The sequence below is a fragment of the Cydia pomonella genome, chromosome 25, assembly GCF_033807575.1.
Source record: "Cydia pomonella isolate Wapato2018A chromosome 25, ilCydPomo1, whole genome shotgun sequence".
NCBI classification, from domain to species: Eukaryota; Metazoa; Arthropoda; class Insecta; order Lepidoptera; family Tortricidae; genus Cydia; species Cydia pomonella.
This window is the reverse complement of record NC_084727.1, coordinates 6,021,978-6,037,664: the sequence shown is the minus strand read 5'-3', so window position 1 is coordinate 6,037,664 and position 15,687 is coordinate 6,021,978. Positions and strand designations below refer to the sequence as shown.

Below are 15,687 nucleotides of genomic sequence, written 5' to 3'. Positions count from 1 at the left end.
AGCCTTACCTTTACTTGTCAAACGCATGGAATCGATTTGTCTTAGATTTTACACCTATTATCCAGTGAATCTTTATTTCATTGACTTCTAAGCGGCCGACAACAAAATAAAATAGAAATAACATCTAGCAATGTACAAGTTGGTAATACTCTACGAGCGTTTTGCATTCAAGAACTGCTTTATCATCAGTACCACGGTCGATGTTTTGAAGGCTTCAATATAAGATACCTAGTCTAGTTCAGTATAGGAAAAAAACCCTTTGTATATGTAGTTTCCTAGCTATTTTATTTAGACTGCGTAGAAGTAAATTATCCGATGTGCCTGAATCCAAAGCCTTGTTCGTTGTTTACGAGTTTTATTAACACGTTGGATATATTTTAAATTAAATAAGGTAGTTTATAGTAAATTATTTAAACTTAGGTGTTTTATAGATTCCATTAGCACTCGCATTTCAGAAATGTTACCTAATACATTCCATTTATAACGAATCATTGTTAAAGTTGAAGATAGTTATTATTACTTAGCCAGGTCACAAAAACTGTCACAAAGATTTGTTACTGATAAAAAAGTTATAGCTTCAGATATCTTATCATTCATATACAGAGTGATTTCTGGGCCGTGATCCAGAACCACTTTTTTGAATCTATAAATGATTTACATTATCATACGGTAGTATTTGATTGAAAGATAATTAGATTGATTTTTATTATTTTTCAAGTAAAATTAATCTTATACAAAGTAATCATGGTCACCCTATGACTTTTGACATACGCTGTATGGAAAGCGACGAGACGTCACATTGAGTAGGGTGACCAAACTGTATGCAAACATGTTTTCTTCTACTTGTCATCTGAAAAATAATCATAATTATTGGTGATAATAAATAATGAGCAACATCATTAGACTCATCTTTGAATTCTGTGTGATGTCTTGTTCTCTTGCTCCACGACCCCGAAATCATCCTGTATATATGGGTTGAAAGCTTATTTAATGCTGAATTACTTACCAGTTTTGCATAATTCTGTCTAATATTCGAAAAAAAGACAAAAAACATGCGAAAATGTGCTTGACTAGTTCAAGGTGATTTTGATCCCTGTTTATATATTTTTCTTTTTTACATGGTTGAATCCTCCATAAAACAAAAGCCTGGTTTTTTATCTTTCTTATGATATGTAATTAAGACTGCCACAATTGCAACTGTACATGTTTACCGAACCAACTCGTTGGATGGCAGTCAAAAATAAGCGTGTTACTGAAAAGTACCCTAACTTTTGAAGGGTATTAACTGAAGTACAGACTTGAGAACTAAATCAAGTTGATAAAATAACGTTCTTATAAAGTAGGTTCATACAAATAAACAATAGTACCTGTTTTATTAACACATTCACTGCCGGGAACCCACCTGGTGGGCGCTCGTGAACTTTGTTCAGATGCCGGACAACCCGCTGGGCGGGTTGTTTTGTACGCAGCTATAGACCACCGGTTTCTGGGGTAGTGCGCCGTTTTTTGGCTGGCAGTGAATGTGTTAAGTTGTTTTGTTTTAATGTCAAGTATATTTTTTTCACATTCCAGCCTTGTAGTCGCGGCTTACGACAATCCCAAAGTAAACTAGTAGTTAATAAAATCTCTATCTAAATTTTAAACGAATTGTATTACGTTTTGATCAGTATGAAACAAGCTTTCAAATCATGGCGAACTCATTAAAAGCTTTGTATTACAATTTACCAGTCAAAACCTTTGTGACAAACCTTATGACCTGCCTAACTATATTAAATATACGACATCACGTGAGGATATTTAAATATCAATATGGAAAAGACCGTCTACAAGCTCTTTCGTCGCTTTTAACTCTTGCGTCTGTACACATACTCCACTTACCGGTGGGTAGAGCAGGAGTGAAGCTCTTCCTTTCTGACTGTACGAGCGACGTATACAAAGACGTTCTTGCTCGATGACGGCTTTCCCATTCCAGCCAATGTATCGTATAAAAGACGAGACTTGTTGCCGGTCTTCCCCACATTGACCTTAAACGAAATCACGTATTAACGGATAAGTGCCATTCCTATTGATAAGGCTTTATGAAATACAGCAATAGAATTTTTTTAAGTGGAGTTCTTCCATTTTTACAGTATTTTATAATTTTTCATACTGCTATATTAAGAAAAATTAATATGCACGCAATAAAATATATGAAAATAAAAAAAATGGCATTATTTCTCAAATTGTAATCAAATTAACCTAGTCTGGGTGCTATACGATTAATTATAGTTCGTGTCATCCACGATGACGCGCAGATTTGTCAAATCTAACCTTTATTAACATGACAATACGCGTCAAGGCACGCGTCTTCGTGAATGACACTATATATACATACTTCAAAATTGTTTTAAACATATTTATGAACCACATATTTGCCTTAGGATGTGTACAATTTATTATTACGACGTCAAAGTCTAATTTCGACAAACAAACGTTTTTGTAAGTTTTTCTGTAAAATCTTAAATTTTTGATAAATAACTTACAATATATAGCTGTCAATCTGGCTCGCTAGACCATTGGTGTTACAAAAACTGTTTTCATTTAGATTACTTAAGTTTTAGAAGGTATTTGTTGTATAGACTATCCGATGATATTTTAACTGTTAACTTATTACCAGTTGTATCAATAATTTTGCATTTTAAGAGTTTAATATTTTAAAGTTAAGGCTTGTTTCTAACAGGAGTTTACAAAATGTATGTAAATAAATGCATTTCTTAACTATTTTGCTGTTTTTTACGCTTTGGTTGGTGATGGAGCCCGAAAATTTACTGCTTTCTCCAAGTATTTAACATTTGAGGTTTTTAAGAGATGTAAGAGCTATTCCCACTAGTTACCACCAAGTTGTTACCAGTGATAACTACCTACTGGGGAAAAAAATCCCAGTAGTTACCACCAACTCGGTTTGATTCGGTTTGGTGGTAACTACGTAAATTCTGCTGTTTCCCTCATCAATGACGATCTAGTTTACATAGCTGAATGGTCCAATAGCTTTGGCATCAGTGTCAATCCGGCAAAATGTCAGGCTATTATTCTGGGTAGCCATCATCAACAAGTAAAGCTTGGTGCGGTTTCTGTCGCACCGATTTTGTTTGATGGCACTGTTATTCCAGTTACTAAACAAGTGAAAGATCTCGGCCTTGTATTAGATTCTAGCCTTACCTGGAATGACCAAGTCTCTGAAATAAGTCGGAAAGTTTCAGGAACATTGCGTTATCTCTATAAATTTAAGAATTTTCTCCCAGTAGGTACTAAGAAATTACTTGTGCAGGCTCTAATTTTGCCAGTTATTGACTATGCGGACGCGTGCACGACTAATATCTCTCAGGAGTACCTCAATAAGCTAGACCGTCTTATGAATAATGGCATACGTTTCATTTTCGGACTTCGCAAATACGACCATGTTTCTTTTTATCGCCGTCAGCTAAATTGGCTCTCCATCCGTCGTCGTAGGTCCCTTAGAATCCTGAGTATTTTATTCTCCATTTTGTTCGAGCCTTCCTCCCCTGGTTATCTTAAACGTAAATTCACTTTCATCACCCCCCGTCCAGGATGTGAACTCCGTTCCTCCCGTTCTCTCAAACTCTCGATTCCTTCACACCGTACTGGTTTTATGTCTAACTCTTTCGCCGTTGGGGCAATCCGTCTCTGGAATTCCCTCCCTCTCTTTATTCGACAAGCCCCAAGCAAACCCGTTTTCAAACGACTACTTCGCAAGCATCTTCTGTCAGAAGAACTTAAATAAGGTTCACCATCATGTATATGTACATAATTATATGTATTAGTCTATCTTTTATACATTATATAAGTAGTAGTATTTAACTATTTATATATTTTTGATATTATTTGACTTCACGTTTAATTTTTTCCTTATTATTTGTTATTATTTTTTCCTGCACCAACATACACAAATGTCTCTGTTTGACCCAATGGTTGACTGGTAGAGAATGCCTTTTGGCATTAAGTTCGCCATTTGTACATTTTTCTTTATGTGTGCAATAAAGTTTAAATAAATAAATAAATAAACTACTGGATTTTTTTCTCCATTAGTTAAACCCACTATTTTTGATCACTTAAAGGCAGTTTACTGGAACACTAATCGACATATCATTATTTAATTAAGTACTCTATATTTACACTATACTATTTAATACTGTTTTTATTAGTCTTGAAACTTAACAAAATTTTGGTGGTATCTACTGGGAAAAAAAAACCAGTAGTTACCACCAACTTGGGTTTGGTAATAGGTGCAAAAAAAATCCCAGTAGTTACCACTGGTAACAAGTTGGTGGTAACTAGTGAGAATGACCCGAATATAAATAAAAAATACAGCTGTGTCACAGGAAAAGTGACATTCATAAGAACGTAAGTTCATTTGGCATAAGCTAAACCACTACGCCAATAGACACGGGAAGCTACATACTGTGATTGGTTTTTTGAAGCGTTATTTCACAATTTAGTTATCAACAACACAATATTTTGCTTTAATTATGCAATTTAGCATTCCTGTCTTTATGCACTAAGGGGAAAGCATATAAATCCTTGTAGTGCCTGGTGTATACTTAATTGTATGGCAAATAATGGAATTCCCTTTTGTACAGTTGTTCCTTTTGACTCGCATATTAATTTAGGAAGCGGAGCCAATCGAAAAAAAAAATCGTGTAAATTAACAGAACAATAAAAAAGACAGGCATTTAGCCTATATTTTTCTTGTTTAAATATATACACAAATACACAAAAATAATAATTTCATTAAAAAGCTCTACTATTTCTCGTTGTAAAAAGTATACACATGGTATGTTTATATTAAAAAATGTGGGCAAAATTAACATAATGTAGACCTACTTTCGACCGCAAGCTCACTGAATAGGATACAACGAAGAGAGCTACAGCTAAGCTATTTACGGCGTTTGATGATGATGAGATACCCTTTTGCATAGTGAGGCCTTAGAACCCTTAGATCGTAACACACAATTAGCCGCCTCGCCAGGATTTGCCCCGCGAAACAACTCGGTCGGTGGAGCCGTGCATCGTCCGAGATAACGTGGCCGAGGCACGTCTCTGCTGACCAAGCTGCTTCGCGCGGCAATTTCCTCACAAGGCACTTCGTTCTGTGTGGACCCGCCTGTTGACAGTAGAGTGCTGGTCCAAGAAGTAAATATTCACGGTATGTACTGTCATTACTTAACGAGACAGAAATGTGTAATCAGAATAATTTTTTTACCTTAAATTATTAGAGATTGTAAAATCCTACTTGAATAAATGACTTTTTACTTTACTTTAGTGTCAGCGTGGTGAAATAGGCTCCTTGGGGCTTAGTCATGATGACAATCGTTATAAATAAAAATAAAAATATAATTCCTTTATTTCAAGCTACAAGGCTCATAATCAATTTTAACATGTCTTAATTCTGAATCGTATCATAAAATATTGTACAAAAATATATAAACATAATCATTTTAAATTGCTCTTGATTAAAATTATCATTACTCACAATACAATATATATATATATATATATATATATATATAATATGATAGCAAACGATAAGTTTCATGATCAACTCATTATCTCTTTTCGATATATGTTAACGACTAATGATTGTCATTTTGGGCTGCGGCTATTTTGTTAATTAAATTTAACTACCAAGGTTCCAGCATGTTTATAAATAACCAATAAGAATCTAGCATCTCCCCGGCTAACGGCATGCGGCATGAGCTTACTGCGCAAGGTACCTAACTGGACAGGCCTGTACGGTATGTTGATTCCTTTTACTAATCATTTCAATATCCAGCATGGTTTGAGTGGTTTTTATATTCAAGGTTTTGGTATGCATTTTAAATTTTGTATAGTAATTTATGAGTTTCTTTTGTAATTATAAATAATAGACTAAGTGTATGAGAATTTAAGTAAATCCCCTCTTGAATGTAGTGGTGAACTTTAGTCATATTGCATATTTAAATTGTGGTTAATTACGTTTGCAGTTTCATTATTTAGTTATCAATGATATTTCATTAATGGCCACTTATAAATTAATAAAATAGGTTAGATGGAGTAAGAAACATTTCTAGAAAATCCTCATACTGTTCCTCTTACCCCACAAAACCTTATTGTATTCACGACAATCATGAAGTCAATTTTTCTCAAATCCCCAACAGGCGTTAGAAGACGAGTTTGCAGCCCAACTGGAAGAACAGGAGCGGCAGACGGCCAACGCGCGGCTCCCGCCGCCGGCGCCCAGCATGCCGCAACATAGCTCCGCGCTTCACTCGTCGCGGACCAGCCTGGCTTCCAGCCATTATGACTGACGAAAGTGTCAGTCTCGTACATGGAAACCACCAAAATAAATAAATATTCTAATGTGAACATGGCAAACCTACACGCGAAACAGATGAGTCTTGTGGTTTGCCAATGAATGCACCTTTAGAATAATAAGGCCTAATTAGTAGTGAAGTTTAAAAGCAATTATTATCAAGTTTGTCATATAGTTGAAAAGACATTATTTCAAGGACCTTGCATTTTAAGTGGACGCCTAGACAATTTCCTAGGGACTAGTACACCCCTATGAATTTAAAGCTCTTGGTTTCTTTTACTTGATAATTACAAGAAATTTGCTTCTATTTGAACAGTTCAGCTCTGTTTAGGTTTCTAGGCTTATTACTATATCTAGGGGCTTTTTTATTTAGGTTGAATATCTTGGACTGACCAGAAAGTGTAGGTGCGAATATCTGCGCTTAAAATGTAAATACGATACTAATAAAGCCTTAATATTTGAGTGAAAAAACATATTTAGTCATTGGCTCTAAAAATCTATTGGAATTTATGGAAAGTAATAGAGACGGTGTCTAAAATTTCTAGCTAAAAAGGTGCGTCAAAGGTAAGTAGGTGACTTTGCTCAATTTAGGTTAGGCATACCAGTCACGTTCCCTTGACGCTTTGTCAAAAAAAAACTAGCTAACTACGGAACCCTAGATATAAAAATAAATGAGTAAAAAGAATCTCGGAAATTATGCAATCTCGACCGGTGCTTAAATATTTAGGTTTGTTTTGCGGCTAAGTATCAAATGTAGATGTAAGTGAATCTGCTGTCGAAAATGCCGCCCAAATTAACTTAATCGTTTTAAAGTAAGGGTTATGCAACCTACTGATGGATACAATGAAGTGTATCTACGTTAGGACAACGAATCCTAGAAAGTGAGAAATGGGTACTATAGTGAAGCCACTTTACTGTCACTCACACGCTTCTCGCTTCCAGTAGGTTTTAATAGCGAAAGAGATGCAATAGTCGTAATTTTTTGGTTTCACTTTTTGACATTATTGCATTCTGGAACTAGATTTCTAGGCTTTAACACTCTTTAGTAATTGCGTTTTGTAGAAACAAATAAGAAATGAAAAGACAACTTCACGTGACCTAGGAAATGCTTAGTGTTATTACATATATGCACGTTTTATGCTAAAGAAATGCTGCTGGTTTGCCACTGAAAATAGGAACAAACGCAGCATGGAGTATATTTCAATCAAGTGCCAAATGAATTGAAAACGTATTAAACTAACCAGTAAATATCTACTTAATTGGTTTAAGGATAGGGTCTTTTTAGGGGCATAGTCGCAAATTTGGGCATTGGGGCAAGGTTGTGTCTCGTAGGTGTGAAGAATAAAATATGGCGCTAATTGCTTTAAAGTTGCAATATTTGGTAAAGAAAAGGAATTGATTGTGTGTTACTGTTAATAAAAGGTGCTTATTGTGGATGTGAAGCGATTTAGGTGTGCTTATTTTAGTTCTTGGCAGTGATGTCAAGCTCAATAAATTGTTTCAAAAACGTCTTGTACAATGTATCGCATTAACAATATAAGTAACAATCGTTACGAGCAGTGCTTGAATGAAACATGTCGCGCGCTATCTAGCAACTAAAATGTATGAATGAACCTAGCCGCCGCCATATAATGAAGTTACGCTCTCATTTTAAAACTACATTCTGTAATAACATTAAATTTAACATGAATATTCAAGTAACATATATCTATGTCTGGTACTAGCTCGTTGATAGACATTGTTTTACATACAAAACTTCGCCAATGCAAAGTTTGATATAATTTAAGTATGTCGTTTTAAAATGAGAGCGCAACTTCGATTGTATGGGAGCGGCTTTTTGGCGGCGGGTTCGTGTGAGTCAACCGTTAGAATCAATTAGACAACTGATTTTTTTTTCTGGATGAAAAATAATTGTGATGATATGTATCAGCAGTGTCGAATCATATCGAAGAAGTTTTAAGACTAAAATGTTTGATTAAAATCTTAAGAGTGTGGTCGTAAAATTCTGAATAGTAAAATAAGAAATTGAGTCAAATTAATGTGGCCTAAATTAAATTACGCTGTATAAAGCAATTCCATAGACTTAAGTAAACGAAGCGAAGTTGTGTCCTTACTAAACGAACGATGTTGGTATTAATTGTAGGTATTTAGAAAAAAATAAATAGAAGATTAACTTACAATGTGCATAGCGTTTAGTTAAACCTTAACGCGTATAAATAATTCTTCATTAGGCAAGTCCGCACAGAACGTGGCGTCTCGCGAGGAAATTGTCGCACGAAGCAGCCAGGTCTGTGCAGACATGCCTCTGCCGCATTGCATAAGGCGAGGCACGTCTTCATCGACCGATCGCGTGGCAATTTCCTAGCGAGACAACTCGTTCTGTGTCCGCCTATTTACAATTTTAGTTAGCTACGTTTTAACTAAAATTTACTTAATGCCTGTGTTTTACATTATCTTTTATGGAACTTAGTCAAATCATGGTAGATAGATAATTCCTTAAATAAAATGTATGCCTTACTAGGTAGCATTGAGAGATCACGTACAGGTAAAACAAGGTACATCTACTATAAGATCGATAAAGATATTACGCGGTATTTAAGGAGAATATACCCTTTGGAATTATCTTCCTTTTTCATAGAAAATATATATGTAGGCGTGTAGTAATATAATAGACTCACTTGCATCCTTTTTGCCTAAAATAAAGAAATACTTGTTATTAAATAGTTGTTATTTGTAACATTTGGTAATATTCTGTACTAGTAGCGTCATCGCGTTCGGACAAAGTACCTTCTATTTCATTTGCACCTTATGTAGGGTATACCCTTTAATTGGCACCTAAAATGCCATCGTTCATGCTAGCTAGTCGGGGCCCTGTTATATAAACCCTGTAATACAAACGGAACATCCGTTTTAAAAAAACTGAAGTTGAAAAGCATAATTGAAATGCTTTTGAAGAAATGATAAGGTACTAGTGTTCGACGCTGCACTAGTACTCGACATGGGCACTTTTTGTCAAAGTGACAAGGATTAAGTTCGAATACAGAAAAATCTTCGTTGTTCAAATTTAACCTATATTTCTATGAAATAAAGTGCCCATGTCGGTGACTAGTGCAGCGTCGAGCACTAGTACTTCTACCTTACTTAATCCATATATTTTTAAATGGCCGCGACAGACAAGTTTAAATGTTTTTAAATAAGATTTATCATCATAATGTATATATTGTGTACAGTAAAACATAGTCAGTTAAGCTCGACTGACTTGTAGATATAAGAAAATATTTTTAGATGTACAGTATTTGTGTATTTTTTTAAGCACACGTGCCTACTTAATTTATGGTGTTTTTTTATTTTTCTTTTTTCGTCTGCCATAAACTCTTATCTGAACTGGAAACCAAAGACAACAGTTTATTTCCTTTTAAAAAAGCGCTAGTCTTTTTTTGAATTTGAAATCGTTTTTAGCGGGAAAAATAAATACATCAATTATCAACTTGCAATAAGTTTTCATTTTTATATCATTTTGAATGATGAGCTCTAGCAACAGATCTAGATTCCACATTTTGTGGTTTGGGGTACTTACTTTAAACGCAGTGTGTGGTCTGACCATGATGTCAAGTAGCACCGAATGGAACCTAAGTCATCTGTCACCTCAGGGTGCTTAGACAAGATGCTAATCGTTAACAAAACGCAACTGTCTCTGTCGCATTAATATGGAAGAGTATGAGAGAGATAACTACGCTTGTCTACGCACCCAGTTTGTCACATATGACCGGTTATTAAATTAGGGGGTACACTAAATAGAGTTTATCGAAACCCGGTGGTGTAATAACAAAAAGGTACCGGTTCTTTTCTTGCGAATATAAAAATTATGATTATGGGGCAACATTACAAAACTGTAATCATTTTTTACGGGCATATGATGGCCCCGCTTTTATCGTAGTCATCACGTTATAACAGATATGTCGAGAGATGCATGACACGACATACGATAATAGTAGATTGAGTCACAAGGGAGCAAAATCACTTATTTATGGCGAGGGCGGTCATTGAATCCTGAACGAAGCGCAGGATTCTACAATTGAATCCCAAGCTTAGAGACGGACTCTAAATTAGTATCATGAGCGTAGTGAGAGATTCAAGTGTTAACGCCCAAGGTGGACATCATTTTGCTACCATGTGACACATGCTGCTTTTCACATCACCTATGAGGAAATTATAATGTTCCAAAATATTATTTAACTATAAATAGTATGAAAAAAAGTAAAAAGAATGTCTTAAAACAGAAAAGTGTCTCTTTGATCCCTCCTAGCAGGGAAGATAAAGCCCTTTTCCGAATAAGTGATGTGAAAAAACTCAACCATCATATTCCTACAGAGTTGCCAACTTATAATACTGAAAAATGAAATGAAAAATGTTGACGTAATAAAATAAGAATATGTACCTATACATTAAACTACTTGTTATTTTAATTTGTAAATATTTTAACTTAAACTAAGTGCATTTTGAAGGATTACTTTATCGGAGATTACCACAGTATTGTCAACATGTTATTTGTTAGTAATAACTCGAGGTAGCCATTTTTAATGTTAATTTTATTATTTTTTGTCCATATAAAGTAAATTATTGTTACACCTTTCCCAGATATAAAGAACTTACTTTGTACTTGCTTGTTTTATTGTCCTATACCTTTATTTATTTAAATATGAAACAAACTGTCAATAGTGGCAAACAAGCATGCGACCCGCATGATGTTAAGTGACGTGACGGAAATGCCATTATAAACGTAATAGTTTCATAGAAGTTTAACGTTTACGATGTTATTTCCACATTGTATGGAAGGTAAAGACAGGAACAAAATCTCCATATACAAAAAAGTGTCCAACAAAAAACCATAAATAGTTGGCGCTACAATACCTAGAATACTTGAAAAAAAAATCTAATCATAGACAGCGTACTTCACTCCGTCAATAACGCCTAGGTTCTTAACTACTCTAGCGCTCCAGAGAGAGATTTGGAACTATTATTTATAGATGACAGCTGGACACTTGCAACAATTTTGCCTAAGGAGTTTCTGTTCCTTGCCTCTACCTTCCATACCACATTGTCTACTAAGACACTAAGCGCCACTTGCACCATCCCACTAACCCGGGGTTATCCGGTTAAACCGCCAACTCAGTGTCAAATTGTACTAGTACCATGTAACCATGGTAACTCCAGGTTTAACCAGTTAACCCCCGGTTTGTGGGATGGTGCAAGTGGCGCTAACATTATAACAAATATTTGCCCTTATTAGAGAAATGGTAGCCTCTAGGGCCTTTGCCAGAGTCAGTTAGAGGTAGAGAATATAGATATGAGCAAGAAAAAACGATGTACAGTCAGCTGCAATAATATGTATCAAGAGAATCGTCTGATAAATATGGTACTACGCTCTTATTACACTGGAATGAGATGCTATGGGACATATTTTTGAGTAAGATGTGTACACCCATATTTTTACACTTGGCTGTACTTACACCCACAAAAATGGCGACAGAAGTCCTATAAAATGACTTGCCGAGTTAAGGTCTGAGCACACCGAATGTACGCCCAAGTACGCGTTTTTGATATAAGTACAGACTGGTACAGACAGACGGCTTAAATCCTCCAAGCAGACGACCGTCTGCGTGACATGTTCGTGCACGGCTCCTACATTTTAGCGCATGTTCACGTCTACGCACGTACAACCGGTGTGTTCTAGCCTTTAACTTATTTTTAAATGTGTCAAGTTTGACAGAATAACGCCATAACGCTGTTGTATCTATCACAAAATATTATTGAAGTACAAAATTAATCTGAATGACTAGAACACAATCTTACCTAAATAATATGCATTGCTATTACCTACAGCTAGCATCGTTGACCTGAAACGTAAGTAACATACATTCATTGAAGGCGTAACGATTGAATAGTGCCTACTTCATGAATTAGCAAATTTTCATTATTAGAAAAATGTTACTATCAAAAGGAGTCTACTGATTACCAGTTCGCCGGACGATATCGGTCTGTCAGTTAGTCGCAAAACCTGTCAATAACTGACAGGCCGATATCGTCCAGCGAACTGGTAATCACGGGGCCCCTTTAAGGCGGGTTCTTGGATGGGTGAGCTTACGTATGTAAGGCGTTCATGCGAGAAATAACGGTCTTTCCACCGCGACTGGTTGACGATATTTTTAATTCACATTCTGATAAAGTTTCATTTTTATTTACTTTTTTTACTTGTTTGGGTACCTGTCGTCATCGGCGTAGGCAGGTACAGGCAGAGGGGTCGTCTGCCCCCCCCCCCCCCCCCCCCCCCACACACAGCGACAGCTCACGTCCATTTCATTTAACCACATTGAAGTTTCACTCGGGATGCTTTTGGTTTTGGAAATCTGTCAGCCCGCGGTCTAAGAGTCTCGCCTCTGATAGAAAGCGTTATTTTCCAAACAGGTGGTCGAACATGAGCATCGGCGTTGGCGCCGGCGCGCCGCTGGCAGTGCGCAGGTACTGCCAATGCGACATCGATGTTATTCAGCACATAGGTAACTAACTAACACACAGCACACAAAACTGTTCCTTTCGGGCATTCTCGGCTACGTTTGGTTCAGCATTGCTCCGAGCAATTATTAGGGTTGGCATAAGTTGACGTCCCATTGCATGACTGTTATTGATTAGAGCGTTATCACATTGTACAGTCCGATATCGAATAAAAAATGGAATATAGACAAGCAAAAAGTATCAAAGTGCCTTGTTATATTGTTTATATTTTTACAGTACATATGGTGCTACTTTTCCGCACTAGTGCGTTAATTAGCATATTACGTTACTGTGTCGAACATTTAAAAGGCCATATGTACTGCAAAACGTTGTACGATACATGTGCGGATAGGTAATTCGCAACTCTCGTTTTGAATTTCCTATTTTTCGCACTTGTATCGTAAATAACTATTTCAACACACTTGCTCAAAACGATGTTTTTATTCCACCGATTTTTAACCAACTATTAGGTTTCAAATGTTAGTTCAAAGAGGTTTTATTACACCAAAGGTAGCTTATAGATTAAATTATCTCGTAAATTACATTAATGAATAAATTAATTTTTTTAATTGTCTGTTTGTCGACTTTGTTCGCGCCTTTGCCTTGAACGCGCAATCGTGCGTAAAAAAAAACGCGCCAGTCATTTTCCGTATTTGTCATAAAATTAGAATAGTTTTGCATGTTTTTAGTTTATATATTGACGAAAATGTCATTTTCAATGTTTGAAAATGAAATTGAACGCATAAAATTGACGCTGCCAGTAATACTAATAGAGGCAAGAGCCGAGAACGATAGCCTTTTACCATAAAAATCGGATGAAAAATAATTGGCGGCATATGAAACTTTCATTCAATGAAAATCAGCGAAGTCCAGTCTTTCTTGGGACACGGTAGCTTACTTCCATGAACTGGCGCATAAGTGCCTACAAGCCCAGCACGCTTTGATGCAATTATTCGATTTTAAAACTGTAAGCCACCATTTTGAAAATTGTACTTTTACTGTATTGACAAAAAACAATCTTATTTATTTGTTTTGTATTTTCCTCGCAAGTGTGTTGAAAAACGTCGTATGAAACGCGTATGCATTGCTCATTACCCACATCGGCTTTCTTATTGCGTCCTCGCTTACAGCTCGCGCGCACAATATAGCCTCGTGTGTAGTGACCAACTTGGCACACTTGTATCATAATGTACTATTTTATTTTAATGATTATTGTTTATTGTTCACAAGGAAGGATTAGTGCGGAAAAATAAAAGGATTAGATGGCATAGAGGATTTTCTAGCAGCTGGTTTTCTCCAAGGATCATCCGTTATCCCATCGGAAAATGTGAAAACGCTCTTAGGATCCAGCCCGCGTAGCCAACATGCCAATCGTTAACGCTCCGTAGCGAACAAAATGCAACTGTCACTGTCGCACTAATATGGAAGAGTGATAGAGAGTGATGACTACGCTACGCTACGGTGCGTTAACGATTGGCATGTTGGCTACGCCGGTTGGTATTCTATATTTGGCGACCGGTCTGGCCTAGTGGGTAGTGGTAGTGACCCTGCCTATTTTTATTATTTATATTTTTCACAACCGATGGGAGTGTTTTTTTTTAATCGACACGTGTTGCGAATTACCTATTCGCACATGTCGTACATCGTACAACGTTTTACAGTACTTATGGCTGGTATGGCCCATTAAATTTTCGACATAGCTACATAATGTGGTAATTATCGCACTAGTGCGGTAAAGTAACGCCATATGTATTATAAGTAATAGTATTTATTAACTACGTGCGGTATTGCAGACACTCATGAATCATAAAAATACCTGAATAAAACAGATATCTACGGAAAACAACACTCTTACTACTCGGACCGAAGATTCGAAAGAACCCCAGTCACCATCTCCAGCACCCCTAAGTACGTCCCCGCAGAGAACCTGAGCAAGCTGCCTCGTCTGACCATGATTACCAAGACGAACAACTACCATCCAGGGCAGAGCTTTCTAACGAAGAGAGGTAGGAAGGTTCCGGGGAAGAATGTGGTGTCAAAATTACCAATGATGTAATTGTTGGCTTGTTGTGGCGTAACTTAATAAAATTGTGATTGCTTGATTCCTTCTCTTCTTCGTAGTGTTAACCTTTTCAAAGCCAAAGACCACTAAAACGGTCATCGTCTGTCGTGCCCGCGCCGCCAATGACCATTAAAAAGGCTATGGCGGACGTTGTCAAAGCGACTTTCCTACTGTCAGTTAAGCTTCATATTCGCTCTTCACCAGTTAACTTTTTGGCGTCCATGGCATTTCTTGACACGTGTGGAAAAGCGTTGAAAAGGTTAAATTGTCCTGGAATTTTGCCAAGGCTCATGGGATCTTGGGCTCCCCATGGCAACTAATCCTAATTGGCATAGGCACCATTTTTTAACCATCCAATCCAGCGGGAAAACTAGGCCTTGTTACAAGTATAAACACTTACTTACATACACTTACTTACGTACACGTCCATGTGTCTGTATTCCGGTTTTCTCACGATGTTTTCCGTCAACGAAAAGCGACTGGTAAACATAAAATGATACTTCGTACACAAGTTCCGAAAAACTAGCTGATTGGTACGAGTACCTATGAGCCAGGGGGCCTACCGCGAAAACCAAAATTCGCAAATTGCGGGGATCTTTCTCTTTTACTCTCACTAAAACGTAATAAGAGTGACAGAGAAAAATGCCCGCAATTGACGAATTTCGATTTTCCCGGTAGCCGCCCAGGTCCTGCATGTTTGAAAGTCGCATGCTGTTCCCACTAC

The 15,687-nt window shown here is 36.7% G+C and overlaps 1 protein-coding gene and 1 long non-coding RNA gene across 2 annotated transcripts in view; both read left to right on the top strand.

Moving 5' to 3' along the window:
* LOC133531672 (serine/threonine-protein kinase 10) overlaps window positions 1-11,008 on the top strand; it is an 84,384-nt gene extending 73,376 nt beyond the window's left edge. The window contains exon 27 of the mRNA XM_061870030.1: window positions 6,195-11,008. Within this exon, the coding sequence (XP_061726014.1) occupies window positions 6,195-6,344 (150 nt within the window). The 3' untranslated portion in view covers window positions 6,345-11,008. The remainder of the gene's footprint in view (window positions 1-6,194) is intronic.
* A 964-nt stretch (window positions 11,009-11,972) lies between these two features.
* On the top strand, window positions 11,973-15,003 carry LOC133531685 (uncharacterized). Its single transcript, XR_009801575.1, has 3 exons — window positions 11,973-12,253; window positions 12,815-12,906; window positions 14,695-15,003. It is a non-coding gene; the product is annotated as an uncharacterized LOC133531685 (long non-coding RNA).
* The last annotated feature ends 684 nt before the right edge of the window (window positions 15,004-15,687 follow it).